We start from the raw sequence: 13,484 nt of genomic DNA, 5'->3' as shown, positions 1-13,484 counted from the left end.
AGCAACGCAAAGTGTGTTTAAATAGCACCGCTTGAGCCTGACGGCCACACGATATCCACACTCCTGTAATTCATCAACAATTAAAATCCACCGTTAGAAGGTTGTCCTCGTTTATTTTTCTGGTGCAACATGGAGGACACAAGACGATGTGATTCTGGGTCATCTCTACCATCAGCGCCGTGGCCCTTTATTAGACGGAGATTTGTTTGAGCGCACTTGTGTGACAAACACGACTAAAACGCAGCTTGCATTAAACACTTGACCCCGTTTCCTCTCTCTGGAGAGGACAGTTAAATTGGCTACACTAATAATATTCTAATATACGAGCGGTGTGTACAGTAAATGAGCTAAAGTTCAACTCGTGATAAAACGCGCTCCACTTGTGACTTAAACTATATGGAAAAGAGGGTCAGTGATGTCTCCGGTCCAGAACCAGAACCGGAGCAGAGCAGCAGACGAGTGACAATCACTCCGTGCCACTTATAAGCACCCTCCTTCAGGAGAGAAACATTTTACAACTTCCATGAGATGCAGTAAATTGTGCTTTTATGGGTAATGTGCCCATTAAAGAGTAAAAAGCAATCTGAGACGTAAAGACAAATGACAGCGTTTGAGTGCCATCTGCAATCTGCAGCTTCACTAACTCCATTATTCATAATGCATTTATGAAGCCCGCCGAGACCGCGCTGTCGTCCCTGCTCAGACTAACGGGAAGAGCAACTTAAAGGGACAAGGAGCTCTTCCAGATGACAGTAGCTGCACAGCTGGACGGGCGTGTTTATGCTGCCACCTGCTGGCCAACAAGCAGAACACACTGGGAAGAATCTACAAACAGACCAGACTAGAAGTTTTATTCCTCAATAAATGAGATCATTCCTTTGGTGCACCATATCAATATGATATAACAGGCCCATCTCAATCTGGACATTGGTGAAGAGTCAAGCGTTTGTGTTTAATCCAGCAGGATTTTCAGTCAGAGGGGCTGCGGGTTGACCAGGATGACATTCTCACCGCGGATAAACAGCTGGCTGATGTGGCGTGTGCGCACCGTCCCGCACTTCTGATGGCTCTTCTGTGAGACATCATCTTTATCCTGTTTGCTCTTCGCCGTGCGGGACTGCTCGGACTCAGGCGTCCCGTCCCCTCTCGCACCAGCAGGCTGAGCAGGGCGGCTCTTCGGAGCAGCTTGGGGATTTGCAGGTTGAGGCTTGTTGGTTTCCTCTCTTGTTTCTTGCTTCTTGGCGGCCTCGTTGGCTCCCGAGTCCCGCTGCAGGCTCAGCTTCTCAAAGAGCTGCACAAAGATTATGTTAACGATGAAGAGTAGGACCTAAAAGACCAAAAGTACTACGGTGCTTTCATAAGATCACATCCTGAAGCCACTCGGACTCAGAAGGAAACGGTTTCTTAGCTCCAAAGCATTTGTTGGTGTGTTTCATGTAGGGATGCACCGATACGATGCCAATACCTGTATCGGTAAAAGTTAACCGATACCAGGAACCGATACCAATGCAGTTGCTTGAAAATGGCTTCACTGTAACTTGTCATTTCTGTTCACCTAATGTTTTAGTTTTGTGATGATTTCCATTCATATATTTTACTTTTTATCTACCTCACAGTCTTTTCCTGTGCAGAGAGGAAAATAAAATCTGTATTCCAAATCATTGCATTTTTTTGTAAGGTAGAAGTATCGGTATTGGTAATCGGTATCGGCGAGTACTCAGATCCAAGTATCGGTATCGTATCGATTTGGAAAAAAGTGGTATTGTTGCATCCCTAGTTTCATGCACATTCAGTCATGTTTGTTTTGAAGCCAAGGCCTTTATGTTGCACCTCTTAGCCAGGCTCATCGGTGTTTCAGCTCCTGCTTCAGCTTTAAAACCATGTTTCTGGTATTTCATGGATTCATTTAGAGCTGCAGCTGTTCGGGCGCTGAGGACCGACGCTGGTGAATTATCAGTTTTCTTACCGAGCGCCACAAACTAAACACTTTTTAATGATGTGACTATAACCCTTCTTCACAAAGGGACAGACTACTGCTGGAATGAACCAGTGCTTAGCGAGGGTCCCTTCCTGAACCATAAAACACACAATTGGATTTTTGAGTTGCAGAGCGGCCAATCACCAACTCACCCAGGTGTGCCCGTGTGGGTAGGCGCGTTGTGCCTGTAAACTACTGCTGCGTGGTTTCAGTCGCGTTTCTACTCATCATCTAACAGTGCAGCTATAAATCATACGGACACTAGAAGAGGCACAGATCTGACGGAGGACTTTTTAAACTTGGGTCAGACCCAAACGGTGCCGACACTGGGAGGTAACACCTGACAACCCAAGGCGTATTCCGACTCGGTGTTCCAGGGGGAAAGGATCAGGAAGACGGACTCCATGACTGGAGGACATCTGGGGCGATCCGAGCTCAGGACCTGATGTCTGAGCGGTGAACAGGTGAGCAGAACGTCCTTATAAGGGCTGCATAAATGTACCCAACATTTTTCTGGTGGACGATATGTCACGTGTCATTTCTTAACACGTCGGTCCGATAAATAGAACCGGGTCGACATAAACAACCAATATTTTTTCCATTTGGTTATCTGTTTCAGGGGGGGGGTTGTATTCGTTTGGTCATGTGACAGTGATGTAATCGTCTCAGAATCATAAATATGCGGTGTGTGTACACAATAATGTAAATTAAGCTTCAGTCATCTTCATTCTATACAGAATTTGCTGATTTTAGAAGCATTAATGTCAGCTTACCGGTATCAGCAAATATCGCTTATGCACTGAAACGGTGATATTAATATCACCGGTATTGGCCCAAAGATTTCATATCAGTGCATCACTCATTTTTATCTCCAGATTTTTACCAAAATGCCTAATTTAGACTCGTTTCCAGGCGTGTACACCAGGGCTGAACGACTTAGGGAAATTATCTATTTCCGATTTAATTCATTATTCCTTCCTCAAGTTGTTTTTCTCTCATTTTTCAACTAAAGCAAGCAAAAAATAAATCAATGTATTATAAACCATATCAGATTTATTATGCATAAATTATTGTTATGCAGCTCGGTCACCTGAGAGTTTGTTTACTGGTAGCTGAAGCGCTGGCAGCTGGTGGTGTGATGTTTGTTTAGGTAAAGGTCTGTGGCGTCACCTCACCGGGTAGCAACAGTAGCAAGGCAGGTTCTGCACAACACGCAGCATCTTCTTCTTTTATGTAACCAAAACATTTCTACACAACCCATGTGCTAAGCCTCTGTGGTTCTGATCTTTGTGCAGCGCTGGATTCTGAAGAGCCTGAGGTCATTCAGGTTAAAGCGCAACGTTCCCTGTTCCCTTCTCCCCGTCCTGTTTGAGGCGCTCACAAGTCCCGTCTTTCCCAGATTAGAAAATCTCATTCTGTCACATTATAATTCAATATGCAAATACTGTAAAACTTCTGCAAGTAGATTTTCAGCTATACATGAAACAACGAAAGAGAGAACTGGTACGTACTCGTGAAATTGTGAGTGCCTTCTCGTGGTACACGGCCTCTCCAAGCAGAGGTTCCCTGTACGTCTCGTCTACATCCACCATCGCCTGCCAACAACAAGCAGCATCCAGCGATGAATGACTAACATGGAAACAGCACAAAGACTGGAGTGGGACCGCTCACCATGTTCCAGAACTTGTCGAAGGCCACAACAAAGCCTGAGCACACTCCCCGAAGTCCTTTAAAGGTCCTGATGTGAACTTTGACCCTTATCCTTTCCTCCACGCAGCGGTACAGCTCTCCCAGAGGACTGCCCTTACACACTGAAGATACATGACAAGCAGGTTATGCAGCTGCACCTAGCCCAGCTCGTCAATCATGCAGCTGAAGCACACGCAGATTTCTGTAGGACAGGGTGAAGGCACGCTTACAAAACTAGAGAGTATAGATATAAATGATAGAAATACCGACATATTTCTGCTTTTATTGTGAAAATTGGCCCGTATATAACTACGAGTGTGACTGTGTTTTGACCTACATCGGGGTAATTTAAACAGGATAGCTCGTTAACTGGCTGGTATAGAGGTGGTGCTGCGTTATCTGACATGCCTTTAAATGAACCTACGGGGCATCCGTGTCAGGACATTCTTCTGGGGCTTCTGCCTCCTCTTCTTCCGGCTCTGGCCGCCACTGCCCCCCTCCTCCGGGTCCGACACCGGGTTGTTCACCATCAGCATCTTCAGCCTTTCGATCCGCTCCGGGTCCGCCACCCCTTTCATCGCCTTTCGCTGCCTCTTCTCCACGTTCTCCGGTTTGGCTCGGCCCCGGCCACCCTTCAGAAAACTCTCGTACTCTGCCACATTGTTGAAGCACTTGATGTTTGGGAAGGGAAGAGGTGCCGCGGACGGAGAGTACAAGGCCTGCAGCGGGTCAAACTTTTCAGAACAAACGTTTGTTTTTTCTGCGGCGTCGTCCTCGTCGTTAGCGCCGGCCGCGGGCTTGGGCTCTGCTGCGGACACCCTGCTGTCTGACTTCTTCTGTTCGCTTTCCTCCATGTTTGAAACGACCAAAGAGCGGGTCGTGGGGAAGCGAGGAATCCTGGGAAAGTTGTTGCCGGTGTTGTGCCTAAAAAGGTGTGCCATCCGACGAAATCGCCCTTCGTTCAGTTTTACGTCTTTTATCGCAAACTAGTGTTTACAAAAAATATGTAATCACAGCCACACAAACTACACGGTATAACCATATCAGTCTCCAAATGAGTGTTCTATATCATTTTGTTGTGGGAACAACGCCGGACATGTTTAACAGCTGCACAACTTATGACGAACAAAGTCATTCAAAAATTTAAATATATGCAATATAAATATAAAGAGTTAACTTTTTAAAATGTTGCGTTTGTAACATTTCAAGTAAATTTACAAAACACTTTTTCCCTTTCAGCCACTTTATTAACAGCTAAGGTGCTTGAGGTCAGGGGGACTTTATTTCAACACAACACCTATCAACACTAATTGTATTTATTCATTAGAAAACACAGCCCTCCTAAAAATGTAATGTGTTGTATTTACATTTATTTTCTGTAATATTTTGACATTATTTTCCAAGCTTTATATGTCCATTTTAAACATTTACGGGTAAATGCTAACTTTTAAACACTGGATGGCGCTAAAGTACAACAATCCCGGAAAGGATCTTTGCGAGAATTTCTTTAGGATTCCACATTAATATACATTAATTAACAAAATATCAACCAATTGTAATTTATTAACATTTTATAATGAGAACTAAGGAGAACTTTTTAGTTTTGCTTAAAAAAGGAAAAACAAAATGCCCGGAACCAATGTGACGGTTGAGGAACTACGACGAAGTTAATGAACGGACTGTACACAAACCAACGTGAGTAAAATAAAAGGTTTTTACGTAACTTTATGATATTATTTCTTTAAAACAGCATTTCTGTAACAAAATAAACAATAACCAACGCGTTTTAAATGCTAACTTGATACTGTTCATGAATAAATACAAGCTAGCTCTTTCAATGTAGCAGAATATTCATTCTAATCAACCCCGTTTCGGTTGTATTTTATTGCCTTGTGTCACTGTGTGTGCCTGATGTTTTCTAGTTCTCGGGAGCTCCTTAATGCTGACCAGAAGACTATCCGGACTTGGTGCAGGGGGTAGGACCTGGTTTGTCTCATCCATTTCTCGTTCTTTCGCCCGATCCAGCATCATGGCTAAGAGCAAGTTTGAGTACGTCCGCAGCTTTGAAACGGATGACACCTGTCTGCGGAACTGCTACATCGTTGTCAGACTGGACGGACGCAACTTCCACAGGTGAGCTTTCTCTTCATCCCAGAGACGTGACGGTAGGAGTCAGTACTCTGTGTTGACCCTTTCCCTGTATTTTAATGTGGTTCAGGTTTTCAGAGCAGCACGCGTTTACTAAGCCCAATGATGACAGGGCTCTGGGGCTGATGACCAGGAGTGCTCGCTCTGTCATGGAGGAACTGGAGGACATCGTCATTGCTTATGGTCAAAGTGATGAGTTCAGCTTTGTTTTCAAAAGGAGCTCCACCTGGTTCAAGAGGAGAGCCAGGTACTCCTGTTGAATTGTCATTTTGGGTCAACGGGGAAAAACTGGGATCTGAGAGGACAGGCAAGGGAAACGGACAAGCACGGAAGAGTTGGACAACCCAACCAGCTATCAGAATGATCAGAGGAGAGAGGGTGTGTGACTCACAGACGGAAACTAGAAGCTGGATCCACAAGAGCCTGAAAACAGGAATCTTTGTCTCTGTTGTACCGTTTGAAGCTCTAGGAGCCACATGTAAACCTGCTGTCTGAGACTGGTTCCTGGTGGAGCTTGGTCTTTTAGAGCTTAATGAGTTTCCCAGGAAGCCATTCGAGTGTTGCTAAAACTGAAGAAATAAGATCTCTCCTCCCAACGCTGACCTGAACTCTGGCAGAAACTTTGTGGATGTTTTTTTCTTCCATTCCATGTGAAGAAGTGCAATAATGAGGCCTATTAATGATGTGCCTGTCCCACGTTTGTTGGTTTGGATCTGATCAGCCTATTGTTGCTTTCTTAGAAACATAGAAGGGACTTACTTATTTTTTCTCTTGTTTTTCTTGCAGCAAGCTCATGACCCATGTGGCCTCCCAGTTCTCCTCATCATATGTGTTTTACTGGAAGGAGTTTTTCGGAGAACAGCCCCTCTTGTGTCCCCCGAGCTTTGATGGGCGTGTGGTCCTGTATCCTAGCAACCGTAACCTTAGAGACTATCTTTGCTGGAGGCAAGCGGATTGTAAGGAAACGTGATGTCCTGAATTCTGCTTGGATGTTACAAACGGGTGATCTAAACTCGTTCTGTATGTTTTAGGTCACATCAATAACTTATACAACACGGTGTTTTGGGCGTTGATTCAAAAGGGAGGACTCACTACCGCCCAGGCAGATGATCGCTTAAAGGTGAGAGCACTCAAGTATTAAACTAATGTCTTCCCTTCTTTTTCCCCGTTGTCTTCTTCTTGTTTAAAGTTTATTGTCCTCTAACTTGGGACATTAAATAAAATCCATCACTCAACAAAACATAAGGAATACATGTTCTACATTCCTCTGATCTGTAGTATGCGGTGCAGCCATAGTCAGTAGGATATTCAGTCTCGGCTACAAAAGTGCAGCTTAATAGTCAGCTTGGTCATTTTGTTAGAAAGTGACCAAACTTTACTATTTAATAAGTTTTCGTGAACACTTTAACCTTCTTTCAGGCAGATTGTCTTTACTTCCTGTGAATTTAAATAGAAGGGGATTTTATTCTCATCTGAATGATAGATGCAGCTGCACAAGGAGGAGGTATTTGTGTCCGCTGCCAGAGCAGCTGTTCTCCTGGCAGGACAGCAGCAGAGGGAATGTTTATCCTGGCTGCATGTTCGGACATCTCCAGTCATTAGTGGTTCAGGAAACTCTCCAAACCGTCCTGGAGGGAATAAAACTCTCCACGACCAGTTGGTGGCGCTGTTCTGATGGTGATCTGTTTGGAGAAATGAGTGATGTAGTGAAGCTTTAACCTGAACTCTTTTCGGGCCTTTTGTGGTCACCAAGGTGATACCTTCCACTTACATTGGCTTCTGTTTTGTTTTTAGGGAACGTTGGCGTCGGATAAAAACGAGATCCTGTTCTCAGAGTTTGACATCAACTATAACAACGAATCAGCTGTTCACCGGAAAGGAACCAGCCTCGTTTGGGAAAAGGTGAGATGCTGCAGAACGATACAGAACAGTCAGGGGAGGGGAAATCAGGGCTTATTGAGATTCAATCAGATGGATTTTTTTTTTTTACAAAATTACAAAATTGATCCTTTTTATTTTATTTTAACAGATTATTGTTGAGTGAAGAAGTTAAAAAGGATATTTTGAAGCATTCAGGTCCTTCTCAAAAAATCTTCATATTGTGATAAAGTTCATTATTGTCTGTAATGTACTGATAACCATTAGACTTTCATATATATTAGATTCATTACACACTGCTGAAGTAGTTCAAGCCTTTTATTGTTTCTAATATTGATGATTTTGGCATACAGCTCATGAAAACCCAAAATTCCTATCTCAAAAAATTAGCATATCATGAAAAGGTTCTCTAAACGAGCTATTAGCCTAATCATCTGAATCAACTAATTAACTCTAAACACCAGCAAAAGATTCCTGAGGCTTTTAAAAACTCCCAGCCTGGTTCATTACTCAAAACTTCAATCATGGGTAAGACTGCTGACCTGACTACTGTCCAGAAGGCCATCATTGACACCCTCAAGCAAGAGGGTAAGACACAGAAAGAAATTTCTGAATGAATAGGCTGTTCCCAGAGTGCTGTATCAAGGCACCTCAGTGGGAAGGAAAAAGTGTGGCAGAAAACGCTGCAAAACCAGAAGAGGTGACCGGATCCTGAGGAAGATTGTGGAGAAGGACCGATTCCAGATCCTGGGGGACCTGCGGGAGCAGTGGACTGAGTCTGGAGTAGAAACATCCAGAGCCACCGTGTACAGGCGTGTGCTGGAAATGGGCTACAGGTGTCGCATTCCCCAGGCCAAGCCACTTTTGAACCAGAAACAGCGGCAGAAGCGCCTGACCTGGAACTGCTACAGAGAAGCAGCACTGGACTGTTTACTACTTGGATTGTTGTCCAAAGTACTTTTTTCGGATGAAAGCAAATTTTGCATGCCATTCGGAAATCAAGGTGCCAGAGTCTGGAGGAAGACTGGGCAGAGGGAAATGCCAAAATGCCTGAAGTCCAGTGTCAAGTACCCACAGTCAGTGATGGTCTGGGGTGCCATGTCAGCTGCTGGTGTTGGTCCACTGTGTTTTATCAAGGGCAGGGTCAAGGCAGCCAGCTATCAGGAGATTTTGGAGCACTTCATGCTTCCATCTGCTGAAAAGCTTTATGGAGATGAAGATTTCTTTTTTCAGCACGACCTGGCACCTGCTCACAGTGCCAAAACCACTGGTAAATGGTTTACTGACCATGGTATTACTGTGCTCAACTGGCCTGCCAACTCTCCTGACCTGAACCCCGTAGAGAATCTGTGGGATATTGTGAAGAGGAAGTTGAGCGACGCAAGAGCCAACACTCTGGATGAGCTTAAGGCCGCTATCGAAGCATCCTGGGCCTCCATAACACCTCAGCAGTGCCACAGGCTGATTGCCTCCATGCCCCGCCGCATTGAAGCAGTCATTTCTGCAAAAGGATTCCCGACCAAGTATTGAGTGCATAACTGAACATAATTATTTGAAGGTTGACTTTTTTTGTGTTAAAAACACTTTTCTTTTATTGGTCGGATGAAATATGCTAATTTTTTGAGAAAGGAATTTTGGGTTTTCATGAGCTGCATGCCAAAATCATCAGTATTATGAACCATAAAAGGCTTGAACTACTTCAGCTGTGTGTAATGAATCTAATATATATGAAAGTCTAATGTTTATCAGTACATTACAGACAATAATGAACTTTATCACAATATGATGATTTTTTGAGAAGGATCTGTATATCTGTGTAAAAGTTGTAAATATCGATTAGGTAGTCTTCTGAACAGCTTCTGTTTAGAGAAATAGAGCTTATGTCCTTCAGGACTGATTAGCTAACAGCTAGGCTGTAATTTTCAAACTAACTTCAGTTTGAGCTGTCTTGAGGGATTTCTGAGGATGCCTGGTGAAACTTAAACTCCTGAGTAGCAATGGAAAGTCTTCACTGTTACAGAATCTGAGTCACATCATTGGTTAAGATCAGTAAACATTAAAAGACTCTCCCCCACACTGGATCATGCAGATCATTGTGTGCGGGTGTGTTTGTTGTCGTAGTCAAGTCCTTAAACCAGCTACACACCGACTGATGCTGCTGGTTCGTTTTGTTTTTCAGAATTAAGACTTTAAAGTGACGTATTATCAAAGAGTCGCTTTTGCATCGTCCTCTGCTGCCTCTGTGAACACTCCAAATGTAAACAAGACACATCCATCCTTTTTTGTCAGTGTTTGGTTTCAGGGATCAGATGCTTCTATAAGCTGTCTCAGATTTTCCCTTATTGTGATGTCACAAGTTAGCATAGAAACGCCCCTCACCTGTCAATGCTGGAAGAGCAACAGCTCCACTCCAAGGCCCTCTTGGACATCTGAGCTCCTCACCTCATAGCAGCCTGAGAGGGGATGGGTGGGCGTGGCCAACCTCTTAAAGTGACAGAGCCCTGACACGGCTCCTTCTGGAAGGTACTGAAAACATCCAGATCTCAAACTGCTGAAATTGCTTCATCAGTGCAAATAACTTCATGAACATATCTGGGAGCATATATGAGCTGTAAGCATAATCATCACAACTATAACAAACACAGGTTTGTAGTTTGACGTGTTTAAGTTGAATCAGTGACATTAATGAACTTCAGCATCATAGTCACCTGTTTGTATGAAATGATCAAACTTAATAATAATAAGCAAATCCACTAGACTGATGTGGTGTCACAGATGTGGTCCTGGTTGTAATCCTCCTCACAAGAGGGATTATTAAACCTGATATTAATGCCGCTCCTGTAATAAACTCTGCTCATAGCAGGAAGTACGGTTAGATTAGACTTCCTGTCTGTGGACACTGAGTCAGCAGTTTTCATTGACTAGAAAGAACTCAGCTGAAGAGGCAGGAGAGTGCAGCAGCGCTGCAGAATGGCTTTCATTATTACTCGTAGCCACATTACTGTAGATGTGCTCTTTAGGATGAGACCAGTTTTCTAAATGAGCAACTTCCTGTCACTAAAGTCATTTCAAATAAGTCACTCCTGCACTTTTGGTAAATGTCAGCAGCCGGGCTAAACCCTGCAACAGGAAGCAGCTTAGTGGTTGTGCAGCCTGCTGAATCCTGACGGTTGGATGGTAAAAGTCCGCTCACAGCTGGAAACAGCTGCAGCAGAGCTGTCAGCAGTCAGGGGCTTTCTGTAGGCGTATCACAGCTGTTTCATTCGGGGTTAAAAGAATGCACTTCACATTTAAAACAACAGTTCAGTCTTTTGGACAGTTTCATTGTTAACTTGTTGATTTGATGGTTGAGTCTTAAAGAGACGATGTGTAGTTTTTACCGTTGAGCTCTGGAAGGATCCATCAGAATCTTCTGGAATGAGAATTAAATGATGCCCAGTTGTTGGCGGCTCCATCACATAATCATACAAATCAGGTCTAAATTACACGGGAGCGGGGCTGAGTCTCTGGGCGGCGCCATATTAGATGCCATGTTTCCTTCTGCGGGAGCCCATGAGGCCAAATTGGGTTACAAAACTTTAACCATTCATTTGTCTCTTCACTCGTTCGCTGCAGGCTGAAAGGACTCATTTGCTCCCAGAGATTTTTGACCCTAATGGCCATCCGTTGGTACGGTCTTACTCTAACACAAAAATACCGCTTGCTTGCAGTTTCCTTAGGTATGTACTGCCCCCTATCGTCGGGGAAACTACACACCGTCACTTCCAGTTGAAGAGTCCTCAGATACCAGGTTTTATTCAGATTCTTTCCTGCTGATCTTTGCTGGTTTTTCATTATTTAAGTTGCACTCACGTTTTTCTGGTATAGATAAATGGTTTGATTCATCGTGCAGCAGTCCATAAAATGAGGTCATCAAGAGGTGTTCAGACAAACAGATCGTCGGGCTTTGCACCGACGTCTGTGTGCATCCTGCTCTGTCTCCTGCTGTGGATCCGGACAGATGTGTGCGGTTTACGTTTAACAGCTCCTCTCTTGTTTCATGTAGAAGGACGAGACCGTCACCAAACATATGAAGCTTCCCAACGTAGAGGAGAAGGAGGTTCGTGTTACTCGCAGCAGGAGGAGAGTGGAGGCTCTTCACTGTGACCTGATCGGGGAGCAGTTTTGGGAGGAGCACCCAGACATCCTGGAGGAGGAGGAGACCTGCTGACAGCTCTGGTGTTATTCTCAGCATACGTTTTACTTTCCTTTAATAAATCTTTGTCACAGTGATTAACCGAGTCAGGACTTTTGCTTTAACTCCACTGTGATGTTGAGGACATGCTTGCTCTTCATCCTGCTCTTCTGAGGTTACTGTGCCAGAAATAAATCCTCATCCGATATCATGAATGGTATTTTAAAATACAACCATCACGAGTGTTTAACACGAGTCCTCTCGGCCCACTCTGGCACTTTTTGAGCCAGCTGTTATGTTGGAGTGAGTTTTGATGTTTCAGGGTGAAGCAGCTGGCAGGTTTAAGTGGTCCTGTCCTGGCCCGTTTGGAGACGTGAATGGACCTGTACTGTCATCAGTGCTAAGAATACCTCACACACCCCGCATACACTCTAGCCTCCTGACATGTGCTCTGTGACTCAGTTATCATCACACTTAGAGAAGACCGTCCCAGTTTGGACGGCAGCTGGAAGCCAGCGTCCGTGTTCTTGTTGCCGTAGTGGGCTCGGTTGCTGTTGGTAGTGGCGGTGGTATTTTTGGTTCTGGGAGCTTGCTGAAGCACGCGGCTGCACTTCCTGGAACAAGAAGTGAACTTTCTAGTGAGCTGTTTAGAGACAAATATGGTAAATGGCCTGTATTTGATATAGCGCCTTCTAGAGTCCTGGAACCCCCCAAAGCGCTTTACAACACAATCAGTCATTCACACATTCACACACTGGTGGGGATGAGCTACGATGTAGCCACAGCTGCCCTGGGGCGCACTGACAGAGGCGAGGCTGCCGAGCACTGGCGCCACCGGTCCCTCCGACCACCACCAGCAGGCGAGGTGGGTCAAGTGTCTTGCCCAAGGACACAACGACAGCGACAGACTGAACAGGGCTCGAACCTGCAACCTTCCGATTACGGGGTGAGATCTTAATTCCTGTGCCACCGTCGCCCAGCTATGTTAATGTGAAACCAATACTTACCATGAAGAAGCCATGTGCCTAAACCAGGGGTGACCAAACCTTTAAAGAACAGGGCCAAAACGTTCGAGCTAAAGGTCCTTGAAGGCCACAAATATGTGATTTTATTCATTTAATAATGCAGAAATTACTATTTGGGGATGTCTTTGTACTCGTATGCCTCACAATACGCCGCAAATAGTAATAATCTCAACATTTGTGGTAGAAAGTGTTGATTTACATCAACAGCCAACTGGAGGGACAAAATTCAACGTTTTAAAAAAGCTATTGGGAGCCAAATCACTGCCAATGGCCAGAAATGGTCCACGGGCCACATGTTGGACACGCTCAGACCCCATAGGCCAGAGGAAAGCCTGGACACAAGCATGCTGAGGTGTTCACACACCTGTGCATCTTAAACTGCGTTTATCTTCATCACAAATATAGAATAGTTTAATCAGCAAACCAAATTATTCAATAGTGTCTCGAAAATACGTCTAATGACCAAAGGAAAACATCTTAACGCACCAAGAAATTTAATTTCAGCAAATTATAAGAAAATGCATTCACACAATGTGTTTAACTCTGCAGCCCAGAACGCGACAACAGTCAGGTCATTTAAGGTCCTTTAGTT

The 13,484-nt window shown here is 44.4% G+C and overlaps 2 protein-coding genes across 2 annotated transcripts; one reads left to right on the top strand and one right to left on the bottom strand.

Moving 5' to 3' along the window:
* Positions 1 to 836: 836 nt before the first annotated feature.
* Positions 837 to 4,795, bottom strand: lsm11 (LSM11, U7 small nuclear RNA associated). The gene is made up of 4 exons (XM_015975901.3): positions 4,092 to 4,795; positions 3,650 to 3,789; positions 3,490 to 3,573; positions 837 to 1,291 (listed from the first exon to the last, which is right to left on the bottom strand). Exons 1-4 carry the CDS (start codon positions 4,606 to 4,608, stop codon positions 974 to 976), a joined length of 1,059 nt encoding a protein of 352 aa, XP_015831387.3. The 5' UTR covers positions 4,609 to 4,795; the 3' UTR covers positions 837 to 973.
* A 424-nt stretch (positions 4,796 to 5,219) lies between these two features.
* Positions 5,220 to 11,965, top strand: thg1l (tRNA-histidine guanylyltransferase 1-like). The gene is made up of 7 exons (XM_015975902.3): positions 5,220 to 5,362; positions 5,590 to 5,800; positions 5,886 to 6,062; positions 6,602 to 6,771; positions 6,847 to 6,935; positions 7,610 to 7,717; positions 11,739 to 11,965. Exons 1-7 carry the CDS (start codon positions 5,338 to 5,340, stop codon positions 11,901 to 11,903), a joined length of 945 nt encoding a protein of 314 aa, XP_015831388.3. The 5' UTR covers positions 5,220 to 5,337; the 3' UTR covers positions 11,904 to 11,965.
* Positions 11,966 to 13,484: the final 1,519 nt, after the last annotated feature.

The sequence above is a fragment of the Nothobranchius furzeri genome, chromosome 2, assembly GCF_043380555.1.
Source record: "Nothobranchius furzeri strain GRZ-AD chromosome 2, NfurGRZ-RIMD1, whole genome shotgun sequence".
Lineage (NCBI taxonomy): Eukaryota > Metazoa > Chordata > Actinopteri > Cyprinodontiformes > Nothobranchiidae > Nothobranchius > Nothobranchius furzeri.
This window is presented reverse-complemented; position numbering and strand designations above follow the sequence as displayed.